This window comes from Ursus americanus, chromosome 17 (assembly GCF_024610735.1).
Source record: "Ursus americanus isolate L20-20 chromosome 17, mUrsAme1.1.p, whole genome shotgun sequence".
NCBI lineage: Eukaryota > Metazoa > Chordata > Mammalia > Carnivora > Ursidae > Ursus > Ursus americanus.
Genome location: NC_142143.1, coordinates 43,885,243 through 43,912,084, shown reverse-complemented (window position 1 = coordinate 43,912,084; position 26,842 = coordinate 43,885,243). Strand labels below are relative to the sequence as shown.

The 26,842-nt window shown below is 34.4% G+C and overlaps 1 protein-coding gene across 1 annotated transcript in view; it reads right to left on the bottom strand.

The window, feature by feature from the left end:
* The window catches only part of ZFC3H1 (zinc finger C3H1-type containing), a 50,535-nt gene that overhangs the window by 20,803 nt on the left and 2,890 nt on the right, over positions 1–26,842 (bottom strand). The window contains exons 2-16 of the mRNA XM_045789575.2: positions 23,605–24,021; positions 16,698–16,762; positions 13,577–13,775; positions 13,110–13,333; positions 11,592–11,715; positions 9,632–9,729; positions 7,822–8,031; positions 7,474–7,638; positions 6,002–6,139; positions 5,278–5,399; positions 4,542–4,691; positions 1,911–2,085; positions 1,526–1,657; positions 598–1,140; positions 404–513 (exon numbers count right to left, since the gene is read on the bottom strand). Coding sequence (XP_045645531.2) covers positions 404–513; positions 598–1,140; positions 1,526–1,657; positions 1,911–2,085; positions 4,542–4,691; positions 5,278–5,399; positions 6,002–6,139; positions 7,474–7,638; positions 7,822–8,031; positions 9,632–9,729; positions 11,592–11,715; positions 13,110–13,333; positions 13,577–13,775; positions 16,698–16,762; positions 23,605–24,021 — 2,872 coding nt within the window. The remainder of the gene's footprint in view (positions 1–403; positions 514–597; positions 1,141–1,525; positions 1,658–1,910; positions 2,086–4,541; positions 4,692–5,277; positions 5,400–6,001; positions 6,140–7,473; positions 7,639–7,821; positions 8,032–9,631; positions 9,730–11,591; positions 11,716–13,109; positions 13,334–13,576; positions 13,776–16,697; positions 16,763–23,604; positions 24,022–26,842) is intronic.

Sequence of the window (26,842 nt, the reverse complement as noted above, 5' to 3'; positions counted from 1 at the left end):
CACAAAGTTAATCATCTGAGAATGTCTAATCAATTTTATGAAAGCTGGCCAATGAATTACTTAGAATAATGGTAAAATTCTTTTTAAAACTTAAATTCTCATCTGACTCTATAGTTATTTTTCCTAAAATCCCTAATAGACAGTAATCCAGAATTCTCCACAATTCCCTCAGTAGCCAGAAATTAGAATTTGGTAAGAATGAACCCAGTATGAGCTAAACCTCACTTCCTGATTTGGTTCAAATCTGACAACAAGACAATTTTATTTTCCCTAAAAGGACAAGTTCATTTTTTAGTCACTATGACATAATTATTTTTTTCATTATCATGATATCCAAGTTATACTGTCATTAACAGCAAGGAGGAGTCCTGAAATTCAAGCTTATTGAATGTTTCTTTTATACCTGTAGGACTTAAAAACTAGAAGAGGACTATGGTAGGGTCTAAACGGACATGGCTTCACTTCTGTTGTTTTACTCTGTGCTGTCACAAAATCCACATCTACAGAAATCTCCTGCAAAAGAAAACAATAATTACATAAAGCAAATAAGCTAGGGTGAATCCTAGATTTTATAAAGCATATGAAATGTTCAGCTACCTGACCATGCAAAGCCTTTTCCGTAATGCCTGTGGTGGTTTTTAAAATCAACTGTTTTAAGCTGTCAGCTTTTGAATATAATTTTTGTAATTCACCAATTTTTAACCCTAGAAAAAGTTCTGGTTTTTCCACTGTATTCTTAGTAGGTTTGTTGATGCATTCTTTGTTGGGTGTATCAGTGTGCTTAAGGTTAGGTTTAGTAAAAGAATTAGACTCTAAAAATGATCTTCTTCGTTCTCTGTTTGAACCAGACAAAATCTCATCATCAACATCATTTTCCTCAGTGTCCAGACTTAATTTATCTTGGGTCAGATCGTGAAGTGATGGCTGAGGTAAAGAAAATTCAGGTTCCTCTTCCACAACTGGAGCAATATTTAGTTGCTCCTTAGCTTTAAGGGCCCGGGCTTCTTTTAGTTTCTGAATTTTCAGGGCATATTCATATTCTAGCTTTTGTAATCGTCTTTTTTCCATAGCAATCAGCTCTGCTGAATGCTTTCTGGGACTTGATATTGGAGAATTGTCCAGTCTCATCATTTTGTTTGGCTGGAGGGAAAAAATGACATACATATTTTACATCACTGTGATTTCATAAACAATTTTTGGGAAGATAAATGTGTTATCCCTACGATATGATGCCAATATTATAAAACTAAATCACTGATGAGAACAGTTTTGCAAAAGTCCCCAACAGTTATACCAGTTAATCTATAATCTATGAAAAACAAAAGACAAAATCAAAACAATAACTATAAAATAAAGCTTCCAAGAATGTGGATGTCATTTAAAAACAAAGCTTTAATCTTTCTGAACAGGCAAGAAAAAAAAAAAACAAAAAACAAACGAGTTATTTTATACATCTCTTAACCCTTAAAAGTACCATGATAACTTTCTCCTTTCCAAAAATAAAATATTCCTACAAACAACTTACTCCGAGGCGATCCTGTTCCAGTTTACGTTTTCCTATTTCTTTACTAGCCACTGCCTTTGCCCGAGCAAGCTCTTCCCCATACTTTAGAGTCAAGGCTTTCTTAATGGTAACACGTTGTTGAACTTTGTGAATCTGAAAATATAGGATAATTCTGGAAATGTAAATGTAAACCTTAGGAGAGGAAATACCTTCTTAAACACAGCAGCTTTAGGGTATTCACCTGAAAGTAAAAATATTCCAATAGTATGTCACAATGGAAAACAGTACAAAGGTTATACATTTTGATGGCTTTGGTTTATGGTTTGGTTTTACAAAAAATCTGGACCATAAAAATGTGCAGTAAACATGAGACTACAATATCTTAATTTTAAAAAAAGAACATTACTTGTTCCTGAAGCTTCTTTAAAAACATTCTGTTGACACTGAGAATCTTCTCTGTTGCCTGAAGCTGTTCTGTAAGTTTTGTAATCTTTGTTTCAGCATTTCGAACAGATTCTTTCTTCTTAGCTTCTTGCTGTACAAGATTCTTTAAAACAGATTCATCTTTCATCAAGAGAATCCTAATTGAGAAGTAACAAAATTCTTATTAATGTTTTTCTAAACTAGTAGACTAACATCAACAGAATAAAAAATTTATAAAGCAGTAGCTTGTTCTACAAAATCTACTGATGGGGTGCCTGGGTAGCTCAGTAGGTTAAGCATCCAACTCTTGGTTTCACGTCAGGTCCTGATCTCTGAGTGGTGAGATGGAGCCCCATGAGGAAGTCTGCTTAAGACTCTCTCGTCCTCTCCCTCTGCTCCTACCCACTGCATGCGTGTGCTTTCTCTTTCAAGTAAATAATCTTCAAAATATATATATATATATACTGATAACACACAGATAAGGATTTAAAAGGATGACTATTTTCATATTCACTAATCACACAGGTATTCAAATAGACATTATTACATTTTACGAAAGCAACAATGGGCCTGATCTTTTTCTTAAAAAATCAGTAATGTGAATTACAGTTGAAAAACCACTACTAGATGTGACTGAATCTGACCACAGAGTACTCCTGAAAGATGAGGACTTAGGACAGAAAACTACTGTTTAACATCATTTATAATGTTCTTACTATCCATACAAATAAACATCTGATAAACATTATCAAGCACTTACAAATCTCTAACCCATTTTATCTAAAGCAAGGCAAGCAAGGGGAAAAGGAAGCCTAAATTTTTAAACAATATGCAGATGTAAAGTTTGGAAATGACAATAAGGACAAAAAAATAAATTTATGGATACAGAGTTTCATTCTCTCAACTACTGAGTATTATTGGTTAAAAAATGAAGGATCTTTCCCAGAAGATATCATATGTCAACAGTCACAACAACTGACATCTAGAAGGAATCATAAAGACAGAGAATATGTGACAGAATGGGGAACAGAAAGACAAATTTTTAAAACCTTTTCACACTTTTTACTGAAGCTACTAAATAAATGAAACCTAAATGAATTTATTTTAATCTCTTTTAAAACGCACACAATACCACTTCTTATTGGTAATTCTGGAGATTTATGGCCGCCACACCATTTCACTTATGAAGCACATTTTTCAGATCTTTAGTATCAGTAATGTCTTAACATTACTGTGTATCATTGTTTGGCTAGCAGCAGGTTTTCTTTCTTAGTGCATAAAATAATGGCATACTTTAGATGTAATAAAATGCTGAAGACATTTATAAAAACTATTTTTAAATGTATTTTATTTTGTTCAGAATACTTAATCTCCAATGTCTTGTTCAGAAATGAGAACAGAACATACTTCTGTTTACTTATAAAATACATCGTCACTAAGTCCTTGAGCTATTCATCGTGCCTTACGAAAACACTCCAAATTACACTGTTTTTCATGATTTAAAAAAATAAAGAGTACCAAGGTGGCTGTAAATTTCTACCTTTTCCCCTTCATTAATTAACTAAAGGTGGATGAACTTTTGAAGCTTGTTTTAAAAACCATTAAATTATTTATCCATTGCTAAAGATTTTTAACATTGAGTTAATTCATCACTGCAATTAATTTTTACAATCAAGCTTTGAAGTTTAAGAATTAGTCAGTTAGTTATTAAAAACACAATAAGGGAAGTCTTACCATCCTTGAACAGAAACTCCCCCTTACATGTGTAAACCTACAGGAGGACTAGCAGAACAAAACTCACAAGTGTTGATGTCAACTAAAGCCATTTTGTTTTTCATCAACTAATGATTTCAAGGTGTGTGGAGTGAAAAAGATGTATAGCCATAATAGAATATAATCATTTCTATCAAATATATGCTAATGGTAATCATCACAAGAAAAAAATCTGTAACTATACATGGGGACAGATGTTACTAAACTTACTGTGGTGATCATTTCATAATACACACAAATATCATATCATTATGTTGTACACCTGAAACTAATATACATCAATTATACCTCAATAAAATAAATAACTTCCCCAAATATACTAATGAATTCTACAATTCATTATGTTCATCTTGTGAGGTTGTACGTTTTCAAAATTCTGAAACACCACTCAACAACACAATAATTTCATAAAACATGTATGTTTAGGGTTGTAACTTAATATTCACACATTCATAATAACACCATATTTGACTGTGTCTTATTGAACAGACGGGGTAATGACTATTTCCAACAATAAAGCCCACCTTTAACAACAACAGTACGGTTCCAATGAAGGTATTTCAAAAAGATGTAAAAGTTTTAAAGAAAATTCCAAAACAAGGAGTTTCATAAATGTTTTTAGCAATGAATAAGCCATGTATATATTATTTAAACATTAATACTATTACTTTACGTAAACGTTCAATTCAGTAAAATGACACCCTTCTACAGTTTTACCAAGTATGAAAGAATCTGTAATCATACAGTATATTTGTTATTGACATACAACCACAAAAATGTATCATTCTAATACAGAAACATTTAAATACATACCAGTATTTAATCAGATAAAGAGGCTCACCTATGTTTTTTAAGTTTTGCTTCTGCATCTGTAACCTGCTTAGTAACCATTGCTATTCTGCCAATCCCATCAATTTCCACATCAGAGTTTGCTGGGGATGATGAACTTGTCTTCAGCTGATCTGATTTAATCAAACGCTGTTTCTCTCGACTAAAATAATCAATAAAAGTAGATGAATTATACCAAAGAATAAACTAAAATTACTTATCTTTAAAGCTCTATTTCACAAAATAAAAATATTAATCATATTGACTAATAATGATGATGACCAATATGCATGACCAAGCTGGCACTCAAAGGTGATAGTCTGCACAGCCTAAGAACAGAGTTGTCAAATCACTATGTTGTACACCTGAAATTAGGGCAACACTGTGTGTCAACAACACTTTAATTTAAAAAAAGAAGAATACTGCTGATTCTACTAAGTATTTTTTCAGCTTTACTGAGGTATAATTGACAAATAAAATTATATATTTAAAGTGTAAAAAAATTGAGAGTGTAGTAATCCTTTATAACAGCTTTCACCTGTTTCCAAGCTGCTTCTATCTCAGTGCACCACTGTATTCAAGTCTATAAATGATCATCTGGCTCCCCCTCCTGTGAGTTATAAAAACATTAACTCTGCATATTGGGTAAAATCAGCACCACTCAATTCCCAATGTGAATAAACTATAAAGACTGAGTTAAGTATTGAAATAGCACATACCTTTACAACTAATTACAAAAAACCACTTACTTGGCAATCTCTTCCTTTAATAATCTATATTCAATCTTCTTTTCTTCAGGCAAAGCTTCAGGTGTTCGCATGGGATCATTTTCTTTCTCAGATTTTGGAGGTACTTTCGGTTTTGAAGCTTGCTAGAGAACAGTTGAAGTCAACCAAATCAACAGCTTCCAATAATCCCACACTGAGATTTATATTTTATATTGCAACCCAGTGCACATTTATGTATTTAGAAACAAATGAATAACTTCATAACTATTTTCTATTTCTTTTCTTAAAACAATGCAGCCTGTTAACCACAACTTAACTGCATGACCCACTAAAGCTCTACAGTTTTAAAATAACTGAACTAAATCATATGTAACCAACATGTACAGTAAAAATAGGGGTAAAAGTTGTACTTAGATAACATAGTTTAATAAAAACTGTTTTCTGGTAAGATGATACAATTTTCAAAGCAATAAATTTCCTTAGTACAGAGGACAATTATCCACTCAATTTTTACTATTTTGAAAACGGGACTAGTCAATTGGAAAAAAACAGGTTTTTAATAGTTAAATCTAACTAAATTTATACGTTCTTCATTATGTAAAGTCCTAAATAACACAAATACTTAAAATATTTCCACAATTTAATATATTAAAAATCTAGACCTCTAAGGTCTAATTTGCAGGAAAAAAACCTTAATGACTATCAATAAATCACCTTTCTTTTCATCTTTCATTACTGCACTTACCTCAGCAGTTCGTCTTGCTTCTTTAATCATGGACTCCAATCCACCGAAAACACTATTGGTTGACTTGGAAGCCTCTCCATCAGACTCACTGTCATCTGAATCATTCAGTGTTACAACCACTGACTTATGCTTTGGAAGCTGCAAAGATAATATATTTGTTACTTTTTTTTTTTTTTAAGATTTTATTTATTTATTTGACAGAGAGAGACAGCCAGCGAGACAGGGAACACAAGCAGGGGGAGTGGGAGAGGAAGCAGGCTCCAAGCGGAGAAGCCTGATGTGGGGCTCGATCCTACAACACTGGGATCACGCCCTGAGCCAAAGGCAGACACTTAACGACTGCGCCACCCAGGCGCCCCAATATATTTGTTACTTTTGATGACAAAAGTAACTATTCTTTTCTTGGCTCTACCCCAATTAGATGTGTGGCCCTGGACAAGTCATTTAACCTCTTGAATTTCAATTCCTAAAAATAATGGACTCCAAGTAGACAGTCTGTGGTTTCTTATCGTTATGTTGCATAACTAACTTTGTTCCACTTCACCAATACTGTTATTTGCCCACCACATAAAATATTCTGTATTTTCAGTCTTTCTAGACACTACCATGATCACCTTTCTCATTAAGTTTTATTTTCTCCAACTTTCTTTCTCTCTTTCATTTATTTTAGAGAGGCAGGGAGGGCAGAGGGAGAGGGAGAAAGAATCTTAATTAAGCAGGCCCCCTATCCCACAACCCTGAGATTATGACCTGGGGCGAAACCAAGAATCAGATGCCTAACCAACTGAGCCACCCAGGCGCCCTATTTTCTCCGACTTTCTATAAGGAACCATAATGTCACTTAAATTAGCTATTTTACAACCAAACAAAAAATTAATAATTCTGCATAGTTATTGACAAAACTTTTTGGCTTTTGTGGTTATATAGACAGGGCAAGTGGCCAAAATTGGTTTACCTATCAGAGGCAAGATTTCAGCTTGGCTTTGCTCCAGTTATTTTACTTCAAAGCCATTGGAAAACAAGGTAAAAAGAAATTGTCGTTTCAATCTCTTTGATGGACATTAGTAAACATCATAAATAAATTCTGCTGTTACAGTATAGGTATTAATTGGAAAAATATGAGCAAGACATAAATGAAGATGGGAGAAATAAAAAATATACATACAATTTTCTAAAAGTAACTCTGGAACAAAGAAAATCTGAATGGACCAATTTATATAGAAAAAAATTGAAAAAAAAATGGCAAAGGTAATAATGAAAATAATGCTTCTCCAAAAACATTATCACTAAACTCCACCAGTTTTCAAGAGAAGAAACTGCTTCCATTTCACTATTAATAAATAAAAAATAAATTTTTCTTATATATGTACATATATAAATAAACTAGGAGTTAGGGAATAAGACAGCAAAATTTCATAAAAATTTCTCACAAACTGTTTAACCGTAGGATTAAATATTTTGCTTGTTTTTACCGAGATCACAGTTCGTGGAAGACGAGGTCCTCTGTGAAACTTTGGGTTCTGTATCCTAGGCTGAGATACTGTATTAATACTGACTATCGATAGATTGCTTCTTGGCACAGGCTGTGAATTGTTCAGAACTGGAGGTGAAGGTGGGTCACTATTACTGGATGTTTCCTAAGTAAGGAAAAGAGAAATATGAAACATTTCTAAATAAAAAGACATTTCTTCATCTTGAAAAATCTTGAGTAAATTAGCTTCAGACTTACGCTTTACTGAAAAGCCCAATAAATCCCAGAGAAAAGCAAAGCTAAAACTAAGGTCAAGAGCACCACCTAGAGGTTCAGGCACCTAAATTACCTCTGGCTTAAAAGCTCTTTTATTTGCAAGAGATTTAAGTAGCTCTTCCCGAAGCAGCATTTCTTCCTCCTCTTCCTCATCTGCAAAAGGTGGTTTTGGAGGCTGTTCTGGATCTTCAGGTGGGAGAGGTGGTAAAGGTGGTAGAGGAGGTAGAGGTTCAAGAGAAACACACAAGCCTTCCACATAAGGCTGGCTCAAAGGTGGCATAGACTGGTTATTTTTAAAAGAGAAGAAATAATTACAGTGCAAATTTTACAAATTTCAAATATTTATCTCTGGAGCAACATTAAATTTAAAATGGTAACCTTTAGGTTATTACTTTAGTTGTAATGATAAGTGACCGAAGTGTCTTGTACACATCTTAAAACTAAACCAAATTCAATATTCAACCATGAAAAAAGTATAATTTTTGCAATAAAAAAAATCAATAATATTTGAAACATCTAATTTATGAACCTCAAGGTAATTATACAAACTTCTCCACTCCCTTTCTTATTTTCATTCAGTATTCCAAAAGACAGAAATCAAAGTTTATGGGGTCTCTCCTCTAAAGGACTACCTGAAAACAAGTGAAGATATTGAAAGCCAAGAACATATGATAGATATTTGAGTAAAAAACAAAAATTAGGCACCAAAGGGATTCTGGAAATAGTCCAGAGTATTTCAAGAACTGTTAAGAAGACTCTCTTAAATGCCTGTGTGATGGCTTCTTAACAAATTACTTACAAAGAAAACCAAATTTATACCAATCTCTGAGTTTGGATATATTTTTGTTTCAAAGAACTGCCAGAATTTCCCTTGTCATTTAGTTCATCCATTCTCCATTTCCCAAAAGGAAACATTTCGAGGAAGAAGGGAAAAAAAAAAAAAGTTTTCTCTCACTCTGTGCTCTAATATTCCCCTCACCTTAAGCTTCCAAGGAGAACACCAGATGTCCACCTAGGAACTATGAAATGGCAAAGTTCCCTGGTAACCTACTGAGAGAGATCCAACTTGGTCTGTAGGTTCTTTCAATCTAGAAATAACTTCAGAACTTTTACTTTATGATTCCCCCACTTCCTTTTTTCTTTCTTTTCTTTTCTTTTAAATGAGGGCCTGGCAGTTCTTTTAAAAGGAATCTGGGGAAAAAAGAAACTAACTTCTACATACAATGTTCTTTTGCTAAAATTTCAAATTAAAAATAACTGTATTTATCAAAAGAGGAGAAAGGAAAGAATTCATTTCTAAAAGTATCCTAATGCACTTAAATCCCAACTGCCAAAAGAAGATAATGCAAAAGAGTAGATAATCTTATTCTGCTTTGGAATAAATTTTTGGAGGAGCTACTAGCTGAGAAGGAAAAAGGAAACGTGCTAAATATTGAAAGAAAGTACACATGAGATTAAAAATTAGCTATGAGGGGCGCCTGGGTGGTACAGTTGTTAAGCATCTGCCTTGGGCTCAGGGCGTGATCCCAGGTTCTGGGATGGAGCCCCACATCAGGCTTCTCCGCAGGAGCCTGCTTCTTCCTCTCCCACTCCCCCTGCTTGTGTTCCCTCTCTCGCTGGCTGTCTCTCTCTGTCAAATAAATAATAAAAATCTTTCAAAAAAAAATTAGCTATGAAAAAATCTCCCAAATGAACAGCCTGCCAATCCATAATTAACTATTTATTCTATAGGTTTCATAGCTATTAATTTTGGTAAACAATTCTAATTTAAGTTCTCTTCAAACATTAACTAATTTCGTTAAATGCCAGTTTTTCAATACAAATTAGTAAAGACACAAAACAACAGAATAATTTTCTTAAAAATCACATCAGTTCTCACTTACAGAAACCTGAGGTGGCGGAGGCAAAGAAATAGATGGTGCTGGAGAAAAATACCCCAGTGAACATTCAGAGAAGAATGGTGGTTGCACCGGTGAAGGGGCTGTAAAAAATTTTTTGGTTAAGAGTTTACGAATATACTTTGAAAGGAATAAAGATAATGACGTTTGAAGAAATAAAAATACACCTAAACAGAGTGCAAATTAGTATCTTTAAACTCCATGCGACCTCGCCACCTATTCAACATTGTCCTTTACCATCATGAAGAAAGCCTTCCAACTTAAGTTGGCTCTTAACACCTTAAAACTCTTTGTTCCACCTTTCACTCATCTAACAGGAAAAAGAGCATATGTTTTACAAACATATTTTTAAGGAATAATAAAACAAAAAACTCCCCTGAATCTACTAAAATGTCCTAACCAAAAGACAAACAAAAAACAAACCAGTAATGTGGCAATTCCATTCCTCCCTTTATGTGGAATGAAAAAATGAACTACTTAAGTTGTATAGAAAGCAAATAGTAGGAGTGAAAAGAACTACCTACTGCTGTATTTAATCAATTAAATGTACACTTTGTCACATTTAATAATTCTGAAATAGTTAAAAATCAATGAATCTCAGTTAAATTGTTAGCATTTTTTTCCTTCCCCGGAAGCAGGTAAAAATAATTGTGCATTTTACCTTCAGTGGTTTCTTATGAGTCAGTGAAATAGGACAGATTCAAAGACTACTCTTGCTACCCAATACTGTATAACCTCAGGGAAAAACTAATGCTGCTTCTTTCTCCCAGCTGTCTCTTAAGTCAATATGGCTATTACCCACATGATTTATATAGTTAACCCGTGCCCAAATGATACCATTTGAAAATACAATGTCCTTTAGAACATTTTACTTCTTAAAAATAAATACCTGTAGCGAATAGAGCAAAAAGCTACAATTTGACAAAGCTGAGGGAAGAGTACATTCTCAATTTTTTACAAAATTCTTTTGAAGCATAGTTCATAAAATTATTTTATAGAAATAAAGACTATTAATACTGTCAATACTTAGGAATGCTATGAATTATCCTGAAGAACCCAGAAGTAAGAAAACTTAATACTGACCAAAGAGTTAAATTTTGAAATCAAAACATAATATGAAATTATCAAACATAAGCCTAAAAACAATAACCAAAAATAAGCATTTTTGGTAAACATTACCCAAATCATACAGATTTTTCTTTGTTTCTGTCTGGACACACTAAAGTAAGAATCTCGTTTTGATATGTTCTGACAATATGACCACAGGGAGAAATACATATGATCTTTCAAGTAAGCATTCCAGTTCCTAGAATGCCAACTACATTCAGTTATCGGCCTCAGTTTTATGTGTTTTAATTAGTGAGAAAATAGGTCTCCCACAGAATCACCCCTGAATATCAATTAAAGCAAGTCTCCAGCCCTCAAGAAGAGTCACATCCTAGAATATGCAATCTAATTGAAGTACTGCCCTGACCAGTTCTAACCAGCCTCTACTGAGATGCCACTAGTAGTACCACTTATCATCTCCAAATTCCTACAAAGTACCATCACTGGAAGGAGAAAGGAAGCCCAAAAACAAGAAACATTTTTCTTTTTTAACTAGAGCAGAAATTACGATATAAAGATAAGAGATTGAAAGTTTATTTTTTTTATTTAAAAGCAGTACTCTCATCTTTCCCACAATCTTCATTTTTTAGATTAATAGCAGAGTTTAAACACTGCCTTTTTATTTAAATGCTATCTAGAAAGAAACACTTGAAAGAAAGGTTAATATTATACATTTGACGTTTGCTCTCAAAGTACTCCACCAAATGTCTATGGTTACACAATTCACCAGCAAACGTCACTTTCATTACACATTTCTTTCAAGCTTTTGGGTAGCTTTATGATCATTTTCCATTTATAAAAATTTGTAAATATGTGACTTTTAAGTTTTGGTTCATACCTGGAGAATTGGTTTCACTATCTGTATCCATAGCAACTTCTTCATAGTTATCATATTGATAAATGCCTCCTCCACTATCAGTAGGTTGCTTATCTAAGGATCGTCTTAGGTCAGGATCTGAAGACTAATAACACAAGATATTTTTCAGTTTCAAAGCATTTTCTGTCTTAGTCTATTCGTAGGCTAGAAATTATGAAACAATTGACAGTTATCCTCTAGGGAACAGTATCAAAAATCATATTCCTCTATAAAAATAAGATGACACCAAGTTCCTGAACACTTATGGCCTCTCTGTATGAGAAACTAGATGAATAAATTCAAGTTTTATGTCATCAAGACTATATTTTAGGGGCACTGGGTGGCTCAGTTGGTTGAGTGTCTGATTCTTAGTTTCAGCTTGGGTCATGATCTCCTGGTTGTGGAATCAAGTCCCATGTCAAGCTCTGTGCTCAGTGTAGAGTTTGCTTCAGATTCTCTCTCCCTCTCCCTTACTCTCTCTCTCTCAAATAAATAAAAATCTTTAAAAAAAAAAAAAAGGCTATATTTTAGAGCATTTTGAAAAAATAAAGTAACATCTTAGTTATGAATACACTGATGACAGCTGACTACCAGAAACTCTTAGGCGATGTGTTTGTGTGTAGTTTTCTTTTTGTATTTCTTACAACGTTTCACTCACAGAGATAGTTCATAGCTAAGAAAACCTATCAAGATTGATAACAGTAACGTGGAACTACAATACTTTTTTCTTAAAAAAGACTCTAACAAAGTACTTTTTAGAAATTCGAAGTATATTTATAAATTCCTTGCTTAAGCAAACCTAGTTCCTGACTCCCTACAATTAAAGAGCTCTTACTCTAACATCCCTCTCTTCTTTGGTAGTTCATTCACAAGTCTAATTTCAAATCTCAAAATCCTGAAATCTGTCACTGATATCACTAGATCAATATTAAATCTCCAGTTTACCGCCTGACACCATTCATAAAAAACAATGACAATCATTATCAATGACTTTACTTAGTAAAGGTTCACAAATGCTAAATAACTAAAGTAGCCAAAACACTAAGGCTATGATGATTTAACTTTCTTTAAAATAGTCCATACCAATTAGTCATGACACAATTTTAATTCTACAATACTAAACAAATGCTAAAAAAAAATACAACAGAACACCCTAATGAAATTCTCCCCTAATACTTAGGGTATGGCCATTTTTAGGGTAAGTCCTCACTACAAGTTAGTAATCTTACTTTCTTCTAAACAGAGAAAGATGAAAAAGCCAAAAGCAGACTTTGCTAACCGTAACTTTCATCTTTCATTTCTTCGGTTTCTAGTATCTACAACTATAGAAAACTCATTCTCAATTATAACCAACCTTCCCTTCTCCCCCAAAAAGCTGTAACAAGTTCTATCAAACACAGTAACTCTATACTTTTTCTTAGTTGGCTGTATTTATGAAGTAAGACAATAAGGACACTTAAATTTGAATATTGTTTTGATTTATATTTTTACACTCTTTACCTTACTTCTTGATCTCCTCTTTCCACCAACCAATTTCATGAATCGATTGTACTGCTCTTCCTGATTTGAGAGATCCCGAATTTTTCTGATTTCTTCTTCTCTTTTCCTTCTCTCTTCTTCTTCAGCTTGTTTCCGCTGATCCTCTTCTTTCTGCCTTTCCTGTTCTTTTTGCTGTTGTAGTTTCTTCCATGCCTTTGTTTGCTGCTTCCTTAATGCCTGTTTAGCTTTAAATGAAAATACAGAAACATCAGTATCTATTAGTTAGAATTTTCTAGATAAAGGAAAACAAATGCTTTATATTTATTTTCATTATCACTAAATCAAATATACAGCTGCTCCTCCAAGTTGTTTATATAGGACTGTCCCCCATTCAGGGCCCTATACTTCCCAAACTCAAAACTTTCTGAGTTAAAATCTTGAAACTACACTGATATATGAATTCAAAAGAATTTAACAGAAATGATCACCTGTAGTGCTAACTTTTTTGGCTGAATGTGTTTTTGTACTGGTTTTAACTTTTTGCTGTACAGTTTTCGTCTTAGTCAACTTTTCTTTGCTTTCTTTCATCACCTGCTGTTCTTTTTGTTGCCATTTTTTACTGGCTGACTGAAGAGCCAAAAGACGAAGTTGTAGTTCAGACAGTTCCTCTTCATCTTCACCAAGTTTCTTTAAAAAAAGAAATAGTTGTAACTTCTTAGTTCTATTATTTGACCTTAAACATTTTACCAAGTCAAACCTTTCCAAGGATCAGAATTTAGAGTTAGTTGTAAAGGAAACATTTAAATGGCAATATAAGTAAAGTAAGGAAACAAACTACTTATCACAGCCCTACAACCCAATCCAATCCCTATGATATAGACGGAAGATCAATCTGTGGAGGGTGTGTGCATATGTAAATTGAAGGGTTAGAGGGGATAAGTACAACTGATGGAACAGGATGATGCGAAAAGGAAGTTAAGGATCAGAGATCAGCATTTAACTGACAAGAAAGTAAAAATCTGATGACAAACAAGAAAGTAAAAATCTGATGACAGGAAATCCAAGAAGAAATTGACCCAGGAGAGGTCAAGAATGAAGAATGAAGTGATTCCAGAACCATGTGATTTACTAGTCTTACAAGTAATACAGAGAACAGGTACACTGAATCTCAAGATTGAAATTTGCAAACTTTTTAAAAAATACGTATTTTATAATTCTTTAGATTTACTTATATTTGAACATTACATGTTCTAAAACTACAGATACTTATCTGAATATTTAAAATATTTTGACCACCCAAGACTTTTCTTCAGGGAAGCTAAAACAGGAAAACAGGTTAACAGCCAATGTTTGAAAGCTTTTTTCCAATTGAAATATCTTAATTTTTTCACTCTACCTTTTTAAAAATAATTTAAAAAATCCATTCTCTAACATTTTAGCTAAAATATAATTGAAAATGTCAGGCAGGGGCGCCTGGGTGGCACAGCGGTTAAGCATCTGCCTTCGGCTCAGGGCGTGATCCCGGCGTTCCGGGATCGAGTCCCACATCAGGCTCTTCCGCTATGAGCCTGCTTCTTCCTCTCCCACCCCCCTGCTTGTGTTCCCTCTCTCGCTGGCTGTCTCTCTCTGTCGAATAAATAAATAAAATCTTTAAAAAAAAAAAAAAAGAAAAAAAAAAGAAAATGTCAGGCAAAGTAAGCAGAGATTTTTTTTAGATTTTATTTATTTGACAGAGCACACGTGCACAAGCAGGGGGAGGGGCAGAGGGAGAGGGAGAAGCAGGCTCCGCAGGGTGAGCAGGGAGCCCGTCCCAGGACCCCAGGATCATGACCTGAGCCGAAGGCAGCCGCTTAACCAACTGAGCCACTCAGGCACCCCATAAGCACAGATTCTTAATTGGAGTACATAGATATGGTGGGGAGAGACATATTAGGAGTCCTCTGGCCTCCCTATCCTTTGAAATCAAATGCAAAACTCTTTTTTTCTTTATGTGTATGTATAAAGAAGGCGGGAATCAAAAGAGACCTAGATTCAAAAAGGTTAACGCCCACTTACCTAATAACTTTTGCTTATAAGTGAATTATAATCACATTTTGTCTAATATCCTATTAAATTATTTAACTCCTAAGCAGTGGGTCCTTCCTACTGGTTTCACTTTACTATAAACTATCATAAATGCCTAACTGAATTGCCACCACATATTTCAGTACTTCAGTTTACCCAAACCAGGCTATAGATACCCTTTCCACCACTGGGAAATACACGTAACAAATGAGTTGAAAAAATTATCTTTTTTTAACTCTAAGTCACTTAAACATACCAAATTCTACTGCTTGGTCCTGCAGTTCTAGAGCTGTGCTATCTGGTATGGTGGCAATGAGCCCCATGTGGCTATATAAATTTAAATTAACTAAAATTGAATAAGAAATTTAGTTCCTCAGCCACACTAATCACATTTCAAGTGCTTAAAAGCCACATGTGGTTAATAGCTACCATATTGGAAAGTGTAAATAAAGAACATTTCCATTATTGTAGAAAATTCTATTGGATAGTCCTGATCTAGAGAGTTTAAAATAAAGCTATCATCACTGTTCCATTGAGACTTAAAAGTCTTTGATTACTTTTTGCAACCACTCCTCTAGGAATGAAAGAAAGAAGGTACTGATTCTGTCATACAACTATATGCTACTTCAAGCAGTTACCTGATCAGCAAGAGCACCGAACCCCATTTAACTCCTTGCTCCGACATTTAAGTCCTACAGAACTTTAGGCAAGCCACTTAATCTACCCATATGAATCTTACCTCATCTGTAAATCAAATAATGTCAACTTAATTTATGAAGTTATTGTAAGGACATTAAAAAATGTATACACATGCACATGCGTGTGTGTGTGTGTGTGTACACATGTATCTATTATATTATCAATCTTAAATTCAGGATCATCTCTTTCCTAAAGCTTCTAGGCTCTTTGCATCATTTTAATTTACTCATAAAAACTAACTGAAATCTTAAAAGGAATAAAGGTATTCCAGATCTCTAATTCAACAGAGAAAAGGCTTGGGCTATTGAGAGCTATTACATGTCAAACACAGTGTTTGGCGCTTCTGTACTTTATCCTGCTGAACCTCACCACAATCCAGAGAACAGATGACATCAAACTCATTGTGCAGAGAAGGAAACAGAGGCAAGCAAAGGCAAGAGCTTACACCAAGATCACTCAGTTAATAAGAGGAGGAGCTAGAACTGAACAGCAGGTCAAGGTCTAAGTCCAAAGATCTCCCACACAGGATAATCCCCCAAAAGCAGGAAAACTCTGGGTGACTATTAAAAGTTTCAAAAAAATAACCAAAAGATCTATCTACGGATATATATAAAAAAACACTTCAATTAAATTCAAGTTGACTGAACCCAACCCAAAGATACTGAAGGACATCTCTCCAGATTTTCTTATCTTTTAGGCTTATGTTCAAATGGAGGTAATGATGAAAGAAATGATGTAAAGGAAAAGAATGGAAAACAAGACAGAATCCTCTTTCAAAAGAACAGAGCAAAGCAGTATAAGAATCAGTCTTACAGAGACACCCAATTCCAAAAAGGAGGATCTTACCTTTTCAGATAGAATGTCTGAGGCACTAATTCTTCTTGTTAAATTTTGTTCTTTATCTTCTAATCCTTTGAAATAAAACAGCATACTTTGAATACTCTGAAAAACAGCTACCATCAATTTAAAATAAAATGCTATATGATATTTGGTAATAATTATTTTAAGGGGTCTCTCATTTTCACAATCTCTGACCAAAAAGGAAAGAATGCTATTAGAATGAAAATCTGACCAAACGTTTCATATCAGCCTCATTACTGAATGTTATCAGGCAAAATGACTCAAAATATTAAATAAGTTAAAATTGTACTTTGATAAAATAACTTATGAACTGAAAGTAATTATTTCAATAATAGAATTTACATTAAGCTGGCAGTAACTTATGAGCACAATGCTTCCTTTAAAACAAGTACAAACCATAAATTTCAAACTATAAATCTAACTTTACACAAAACTTATAAAAGCAGGTCATTGTTTAATTCACCAAACATAATTAGGCACTGTCCTACCACTGTTACGGGTCTCTACGATACAACTATTTCAATTCTGACTCAGTACTTCCCAGATTGGTCTTAGGCAGTCATGCAGTATTTTTAAAATTATTATCCAGAATTCTAAACTGAGCTAAAGACAATCATCAGGACATAGGTAGTAGTTAAAACCATCTAATTAAGAACACCCTTGGACAATGGAACACAGAGGACAGTTAAGAAATTACAAAAGAATACTATTAAAAAAAAAGAGGAAAATCAGAAGATTATAAGAAATTCCAGATGTATATGGTATTACTGAAACCCCCAAATTTCACATTTATCAAGAAAAACATCACTAAATATAGTAGATATGTGTACTCCCTATAGAATATTCTCAACATTGTGGCCTGTTTGGTCCTTTGAGAATATAAAACAAATTATACCAGTCTTTTGCTCAAGACCCTGTAGTAGCTCACATTTCATTCAGAATAAAAAACAAAGTTCTTATGAGGCTGTGCATAATCGATCCCAACCCATCTCTGACCTCTTCTCTCCCACTATTCAGCACCCCCACTCTCTTTTCTTTAGTGGCACAGGCCTCCCTGATATTTCCCAAATATACCAGGTACCCTTCTGCCTTAACAATAGTTACTCTAGTTTGTTGATTCTCAAACTTTACCAGGTATTAGAATCAACAAGGTGGCTTATTAAATAAAGATTGTTGGGCCCCGTGTCCAGAGTTTCCAATTCAGTAGACCTAGGATAGGGCCTGAGCATTTACATTTAATTTTTTTTAGAGATTTTTATTTATTTATTTGAGAGAGGGAGCAAGAGAGAGCATGAGTGGGGTAAGGGGCAGAGGGAGAAACAGACTCCCCGCTGAGCAGGGAAACAGATGCGGGCTCCTCTCTGGGATCATGACTTGAGCCAAAGGAAGCCGCTTCACCAACTGAGCCATCCAGGCACCCCAGCATTTGCATTTTCATTAAGTTCCCAGGTAATGCTGGTCCAAGGACCAAAGTTAGAAAACCACTGCTCTAGCTATTTTTTATCTGCCTAGAAAGCTCTTCCCTCAGATATCCATTTGGCTAGTCCCTCATGGTCTCCAAAGCCTTTGTTTAAATCTCACCTTCAAACTCAGGCCTTTGTTGATCACTCATTAATACTACAACCTATACCTGCTATCCCCCTACTTACCCTGCTACACTTTTCCCATAACTGTTATTTACTAATCATATCTATTCTTCCTCTTTCTAAAATACAAGCCCATGAAGGCATTAACTGACTATTTGTTCATGGATAGATTTCTAAGAGCCTGGAATAAAGTGCTCAATTTTTTTTTTTTTTAAGATTTTATTTATTTATTCAACAGATAGAGACAGCCAGCGAGAGAGGGAACACAAGCAGGGGGAGTGGCAGAGGGAGAAGCAGGCTCACAGCAGAAGAGCCTGATGTGGGACTCGATCCCATAACGCCGGGATCACGCCCTAAGCCTAAGGCAGACGCTTAACCACTGTGCCACTCAGGCGCCCCAAAAGTGCTCAATTTTTGAATGAATGGAAAAATGAAATAAAAAAATGAAGGAAAATTAAAATTAATTTTGTAATTACATCAAAGTAACTCTGCCCTGACTAGTTTCAGTGAAGAGTAGACAAGCGGATTGCACTGGATTGAGAGGTAAAGTGAAGAGAGTCAGCACCGGCTAGCCTTTCAAGGAATCTGGTTGAAAAGACAAGTTAAGGGAGAATATAGAATGGGGAAGAGAGAGTGATTACACTTTGGGAGGAAGACGTAAATACGTTTATACTAAGAACTCCTTAAGAGAAAGTGGTTAAAGATGAATCAAAATAAACAACAGATGGAGCAATGTTCCAGAGAAAGGAGAAGTTAGAGCCAGAAATACAGGTTAAAACAAAGTGGCCATAAACAAAAATGAAATGAAGTGAAAATCAATACAGATATAAATTTACAGTCAGAAAGTGAGAAGCTGAAAGTTGAGTGAGAATACTTGAAATAGGAGGCACACCCATAGGCTGAACAATAGGAATAAAATTGAGTAAAAGGCCTGAAAAAAATAATAAAGGTTTAGAAGAGTTGTTGAGAAAAATGGAAAAGCAGCTAATCACTAACAACTTAAAAGCTTGACGGCAGAGCTAAGAGTCTGATGGCCCACGTGGCGTTTAAGAAAATCTAAATTCCTTAGCCAAGACATTCAAGGCCCTCTACAATCTGATTTCAATCTACCCTTTTATAAATTTATACCCAACTGCTCCAAGAAACATACCATATATCCCACACTGCACCCATTTTAGATCAATCTCAATTATCCTTTAAAAGTTCTCTGTGCTTTTTATCTGCTCATTTGGGTTCCTTCTTACTTCCTAACTTGAAAAGACTCATATTTTGAGACACATATCAAACATTTCCATACTACGAAAACTTTCTAAACCCAGGCAGACATATTTGATCCTTCCCCTGTACTACTGCAGGCTTTCATACATTAACTCTTACTATCCTCTATAATAGTTATTTGCGTGTTTTTTCTATCCCACTGAGTTATACTTTTTGAAACTGCCTGCCTGGAGTCATGGTGCTAAATTGAAGAAGAAAAAACATGTCCCTGAGAATATGTAACCAAAATCAGTCACCACTCAGGTTTGCAGCCCAATTTACACCACATGGGTGGCCTTGAAAACTTCGAATATAAAGCAGTCCCAGGACAAAAGTCTACTCAGGTGCCTGGCAGTGGCAAAAGCAAACCCTCTCTTAGAAGTCCATCTTTGTCCCAGGCCTCAAAAAATTCCCACCAAAAAAAAAAACTGAAACAAAATGAGCACCTTAAGAAACAAAAAAGAGAAAAAGAAAAGAAAAAAATCACTAAGAAAAGAAGGTACCAAAAATGGGAACCAGAATAAGAGAAATCTAAAAAGAATGACCAAAGCAATTTGAAAAAAAATTATAATGAAATACTAAAATAAAAACTGTAACTGGAATTTAAAATTCAATAAGTGAGCTCAAGGCAAATTAGACACACTAAAGAGAGAATCTGTAAACTGAGAGATGCATCAGAAGAAATTTTCCAGAATGTAGCAGATTTACAAAGAGATGGAAACTTAAAAGAAATGAAGACAAATGGAAGATAAAGATGATTTGATACACACACAGATATACAGAATTCCAGAAAAGAGAGAGAATGGGAAAATATTTGAGATAATGACTATTTTTCAGAATCAATGAAAACAAGAAGCACAACAGATCAAAGCTGAATAAAAAGAAATCACAAAGAACACACCATAAACTACAGAATATCAAAGACAAAAATAGGATTTTTAAAGCAAGCAGAGAAAGAAGATAAATTACTTTCAAATTAGAAATCATTAAGACTGATAGCTTACTTTTCAAAATTAATAATGGAAGCCAGAAAATATCTTCAATATGTTGAGAATATACTTAGCCAATCTAGAATTCCAAACCTAGAAAGTTATCTTTAAAAAAGGGCAAACAGAATTAAGTTTTCTATCCAGCAGACACATCCAAATTCTAAAAAGCATAAATGATTCTAAACACAGAATAGTGACCCAAGAAAGTGTTAAATATATGAGCAAAGCAAGGCAAATACTGGCCTTTGTATATGGAGAGGGTAAAAACCTTGATTAATTTTGAACGTCGGTAAGAATTCATGTTACAATTCTGAAAGGAACCACTTGGAGACAAGAAACTGAATATCTAACTTCCAAACCAGTAAAAGGAAAATAAAAAAATTGTATGGGGGGGGGGGCACAAAAGAGGCAAGAAAGAGAAAAAGGACAAAACCCAAGTATCAGTAATAATGAAAAATGCAAACAGACTACATATTCTAGTAAAGGACAAAGACTGTCAGACTAAGTTACAAAAGAAATCCAGTTCTATACTATGTACAATTGACATCTGAGACATGAGAATATGGAAAGACTGAAAGAATGGAAAATGATATACAAGGCGTATACACTTACCAGAAGAAAGATGGTGTGACTATTGGCATAAGCTAAGTCTTTCTGGCAGAAACATTACCAGAGATAAAGAAGGCCACCACATAATAACAAGAATAATGAGTCAATTCCTCAGCCTCAAAGTATTTAAAATAAAAACTGAAAACCATAAATCGTGGCTGATGTTAACAAACCTTTCACTAATTAAACAAGCAGATCAAAAAATGAAGGAAGATGTGAACATAAAAAGCTTGATCTAACAATATAATCCTTTCAAACACATATACAATTATAAAAAATCAATCGCATACAATAAAGCAATTCTCTACAAATAAATATGACAGTATCTATATTCTCATTCTTTAATATACAATTCTCTGACAATATGGTTGACTTAGAAATTAGTAACAAAAAACGTAGTTAAAAAATCTTTGTGTTTGGAAGTTAAGAAACACACTTCCAAACAGCCTAAGGTTAAAGAAAAACAAAAATTAGAAAATATTTAGAAATGAATGAGAAAAAAATTATATGTCACAAACTGCTAAAGTAGAAATTTCATAACCCAAATTAATCTTAATAGAAGAGAGGCTGAAAACTAACAAGTTCTTTTCTTTTTTAAGGATTTTATTTATTCGACAGAAAGAGACAGCGAGAGAGAGGTAACACAGCAGGGGGAGTGAGAAAGGGAGACACAGGCCTCCTCCTGAGCAGGGAGCCCCATGAGGGGCTCGAACCCAGGACCCTGGGATCATGACCTGAGCCCAAGGCAGACGCTAAACTTAACGACTGAGCTACCCAGGTGCCCCAAAACTAACAAGTTTTAAAAGCTATGGACTTATTTCTAGGGAAATTTAAAACCAGGGATATAACTTATAAATGCTACAAGTAATAGAAAAGTGAGATTCTCTTTTTTTTACATTTTATTTATTTGAGAGAGAGAGAGAAGGGGGGAGGGGCAGAGGGAGAGGCAGAAAAACACCCCGCTGAGCAGGGAGCCAGATGTGGGGCTCCATCCCAGGACCGAGATCATGACCTGAGCCAAAAACAGACGCTTAACCAACTGAGCCACCCAGGCATCCCAAAAAATGAGATTCTTAAGAATAATTTTTTATAAACTTCACAACTTATAGGAAATGGACACATTACCAGAAAAACAGAGTTTACCTAAACTGCCTTAACCAGAAACAGAAAGCATGAACGGTCAACAGTGTAAAACCTTTCCAGAAAAAATTCCATCCAGGCCCAGACACTTCTACCAAAAAGACCTACCAAATATCCCAGGAACAATTCTAATCTTAATTTAATCCCAAGAATAAAGAAGAAACCACTCCCCAACTCATTTTGAGCATATGATAACCTCATACTAGAACTTGGCAAGGAAAAGGGGGGAAAAATTAAAGGCTATAAACCCAGATGAAAAATGCTAAATAAAACATTAGCAAACCTTCATTTATGAAGACTTTATAATTGCCCCAAACTTGAAGAACCCAAATATCCCTCAAATGGAAATGGATAAACAAACTGTACATAACTATACAATGGCACATTCAGCAATCAGAATGAACTAGTGATACATACAACCACATGGATGAATCTCAAATACACTATGCTAAGTTAAAGAAGCTAGAATCCAAAGGCAATATACTGCATGATTCCATTTATATGACATTTTGGAAAAGGCAAAACCACAGGGAAAGAAAAGTCAGTAGTCACCTGGTGGGCTGACAGCTGGGGGAGGAAGGAACTCATTGCAAAGGGGCATGGGAGAATCTGTGAGAGTTGACAAAACTGTTCTTTATCTTAATTGTGGTGCCTGGCAATGGTTACCCAACTGCCTGCATTTGTCAAAATGTAACTATACACTAAAAAGGGTAAATTTTACTGCATATAAATTATACCTTCATAAAAAGAGAAAAAGAAAAAATTTAACAAATCAAATCCATGATGTACAAAAATAACATATCATGATCTGGATTTAACCCAAATATACCAGGGTGGTTTAACACTACAAAATTAACTAATATAATCGATTACACTAATAAATTAAAAGAGAAAAATAATATGTTTTTCTCAATAATAAAGAAAATAGATGTGATAAACTTCAACATCCATTCATGCTGAAAATCTCAAACAAGGAACAGGGGGGGGGGGTGAAGCTTTTTACCCAATAAAGGATACCTCCAAAAAAACCCAACATCGTGTTAAAAGTAAATATCCAAAGCATTCCTGTAAGTTAGGAAACAAAGGTCCACTGATACACTTACGTTAAAAATTGTATTAGAAGGCCAGAATAGAAAGATCAGAATGAAACTAAACCTATCATTACTGAAAAATATGACTGTCTATATGCAAACTGCAAAAGTAATTCACAAAGTACTAAAATCATTTCAATGAAGCACACTACCAAAATAACTAGTTACCCTACAGAGAGAGAAGAATCTTAGAACTAATTGAAATTTTTAATTACATTACCTTGACTAGGTTCAGTAGTGTCAGATTTCAGGGAAAGCTGTTTTGTTCCATCTTTAACTTTTTTCAACCGGTTCTTATCCCCTGGTAAAGTCAATTTTTGCCTGAGTGGTTTTAATTCAAATGCCTGAAAAGTTTTGACCTGTGTTTTCTCCTCAGGAGCTACTTCTTTAGTTGGGTCCTTAGTAATACTGACATTATCAGTGCTTGTTTGGTCCTCAAAGTTCAATGTTTTAGGATCTTCCTGCACATTCTCTTCTTTGCTACTCAAAGCTAGTTTTTCATCTTTATTGATGCATTCTAGTTCCAACTGTATTTGCTTATACTTCAAAAGTAAGTCTTCAAAAGTTTCTTCCCCACAGTTTTCACTTTTTGATGAATAATTTTGTTTTCTTGATGGAGATCTTCCAAAACTTTTGGCTGAACAGCATATTAAGGAAACCAATTTCCAAAATTTTTCCAGTAAATTTAACAAAAACACATTAACGTTATAGATGAATTGTCTCCCTTTTTGTTTTTCAAAAAAGGTGAGTTAGTATTTTTAATTACTAAATTACATTTAACATATGTGCTAATGCCCAATTTCATAATGTGCCCATATTTCGTATTTAAGAAGTAACCATATAAAACAGTCCACTTAGAAAATCACTGGTGTCAGTTATTACCCACAGTACCTACAGGTATTCCACCTCCTTAGGTTATGACAGCATTCCTTCTGCAGTATCAGAAAAGCCCATAATAAGCTGTCTGTTAAAGATTCCTTCCTAAAGGAAGAGAGGAGAAACAGAATGGTTTGTCACAGATACGGATAATTTACACTTCGGATAATCAGGAAGAAACATTTCTTCTTTTCAATTAGTTTCTTCTCAGGTCTCAAATTTTTAAAAAAAAGGAGATTAAAAAAAGAACACTGGGGTGCCTAGGTGGCACAGCGGTTAAGCGTCTGCCTTCAGCTCAGGGCGTGATCCCAGTGTTGTGGGATCGAGCCCCACATCAGGCTCCTCCGCTGTGAGCCTGCTTCTTCCTCTCCCACTCCCCCTGCTTGTGTTCCCTCTCTCGCTGGCTGTCTCTATCTGTGTTAAATAAATAAATAAAATCTTTAAAAAATAATAATAATAAATAAAAAATAAAAAAAGAACACTGACAACTAATAGTTAAAACTAGTTTCTTAAAAACCTAATACATAACAATCTTAAAGCTCAAGTATATTAATATCCAACATACGCACAACTAAGACAATGAGGGAATTACATTATTAAAAAAAAAAAAAACCCTTCCATGGTATTCAAAATGTATCTTATAAACTAATCGGTCTCTGAAGATAAAGATAACTTTACCCAAAATTTTTTTTCTTCTCTATCATAGTGATACATAGAACATAACTTTTTCCTTGGAAGTGGCTACAAAATTCCTAACTATAATTTTTACTCAAAATAATTCACACAGGTAAAAACTGTTACACCTCACTTCTCTAGCCTAGAGATTAACAAGATTTAAAGACAAGTACTTTATGTGGTCTTAATAATATGTCATTTATGGATCATTTAAACTGGCTAGGATTTAACATCACAGTTCCCTTAAGATGGTTCCTCTGTTTAACAACTTCCAGTACAATCAACCACCAGATATTTTAAAATTTCCCTAATGACCAATACAAGAATGGGAATCACCAATTTTTTTTTTAACCACCAGTTATTTTAGAAACTAAACCAGCATTACAATTGAAAATCTTAACAATTCTGCAACAAAACTGTTTTAGTAAATCTTTGGTTCTGTAATCTAAGCTCTTCAGAGACAAGTTTCCTCAAACAGTAATAGTTTCTCATAACCTGTCTTACTCTTCAACCAAACAGAATCTGGCTTCTGCTGGCTGAGTTTATCCACCATGTTTTCAAAGTATTCTTCACCTGACTTCTCTGCAGTTTTGGACACTGCAAACCACTTCTCTCTTGGCTTTTCTAACTCCACTCTCCTGATTTCCCTACCTTTTTTTTTCCTTTTAGTCATTTCATGACTCCTTTCTAACTCCTGCAATAATGGTGTTCTCCAGTGAGCTCTATCTAGCCTCTTTCGCTTTTCCTTTTGAACATTCTAATGCACTCCCGTATGTTTACATTTACGTAAGGTAAGAGAGGTTTGGCCTCTTGATAGATATTCAGGGTTTTATCTTCCACAAGCCATCCCCTATTCTGCTGCTGGACTAATCTATCTAGAAGACAAATCTGATCAGATCTGTCCCCTTGTTTAAATCTCATTAAGAATAGAGTCCAAAATACTTACAATGGCATATAATGCCTTCATGATTTGACCTGTACTTCCTTTCCAATCTCACATTTCCCCTGTTCATCACAATTTATGCATAGCTTTGTATTTAGGTTTTTCTGTTCTTCAAACTGACCCCAATCCAAAATTCAAATGAACCTCCTATGTAAAGCTAGGACATTACTTGCTCCCCCCCTCCCGATTATATACTCTTTGTACACAAATTCTATAATTATCCTCATCCACAGCTCACTTTTCAATGGAGCCATCCAAAGGCACAACCATAGTGATTAGAAAAAATAAAACTGAAGATCTTGGAGAGATCTGTAGAGGGAAAAGATTCAATACAGTAACAAAAAAGACAGTAAAATGAGGAAAAACAATTGAGTTACAACTGTAACTAAACTATGTCAAGGCTAAATGAAATCTCCTACTTCTGTCTAATATAGGACAACTAGGATGAAACCAACACTTAAACAATTTAATTTTAAACTAGTTAAGATGCAATTTCTAACTGAAATCTGGTTTAAAAAAAGAACTGCTTTTCAACTGCAGATGAAAATGAAATGACTGTCTACTGATGAGAGACACTGGCCTAATTATGTTAGCTCTCATCAGATTAGAAAGTTTAAAACAGTAGTTAACCAAAGGAAATATACGCTAAGAGGGACTGACAAAGTGTCTATCACTAAGAAAAATTTTAAATGAATGAGAATGAAACTAAGTGCCACACTGGAATCGGATTCATTTTTTCTTTAAAGCTGCACCTAGCATACCTTAATCACTACAGAAAAGTAAGTCAAAAAAGAAAAAAAAAAAAACCCCACACTTGTACTCATGCTACCTCACTTCTAGATTATGGCAATGAGCCACAGTATATCCCTTATTTTTCTTCCTTCCTTTTTTTTTTTTTTTGGAAACTCTACCCCCAACATGAGGCTCGAATTCACAGCCCCAAGATCAAGAGTCACATGCTCTA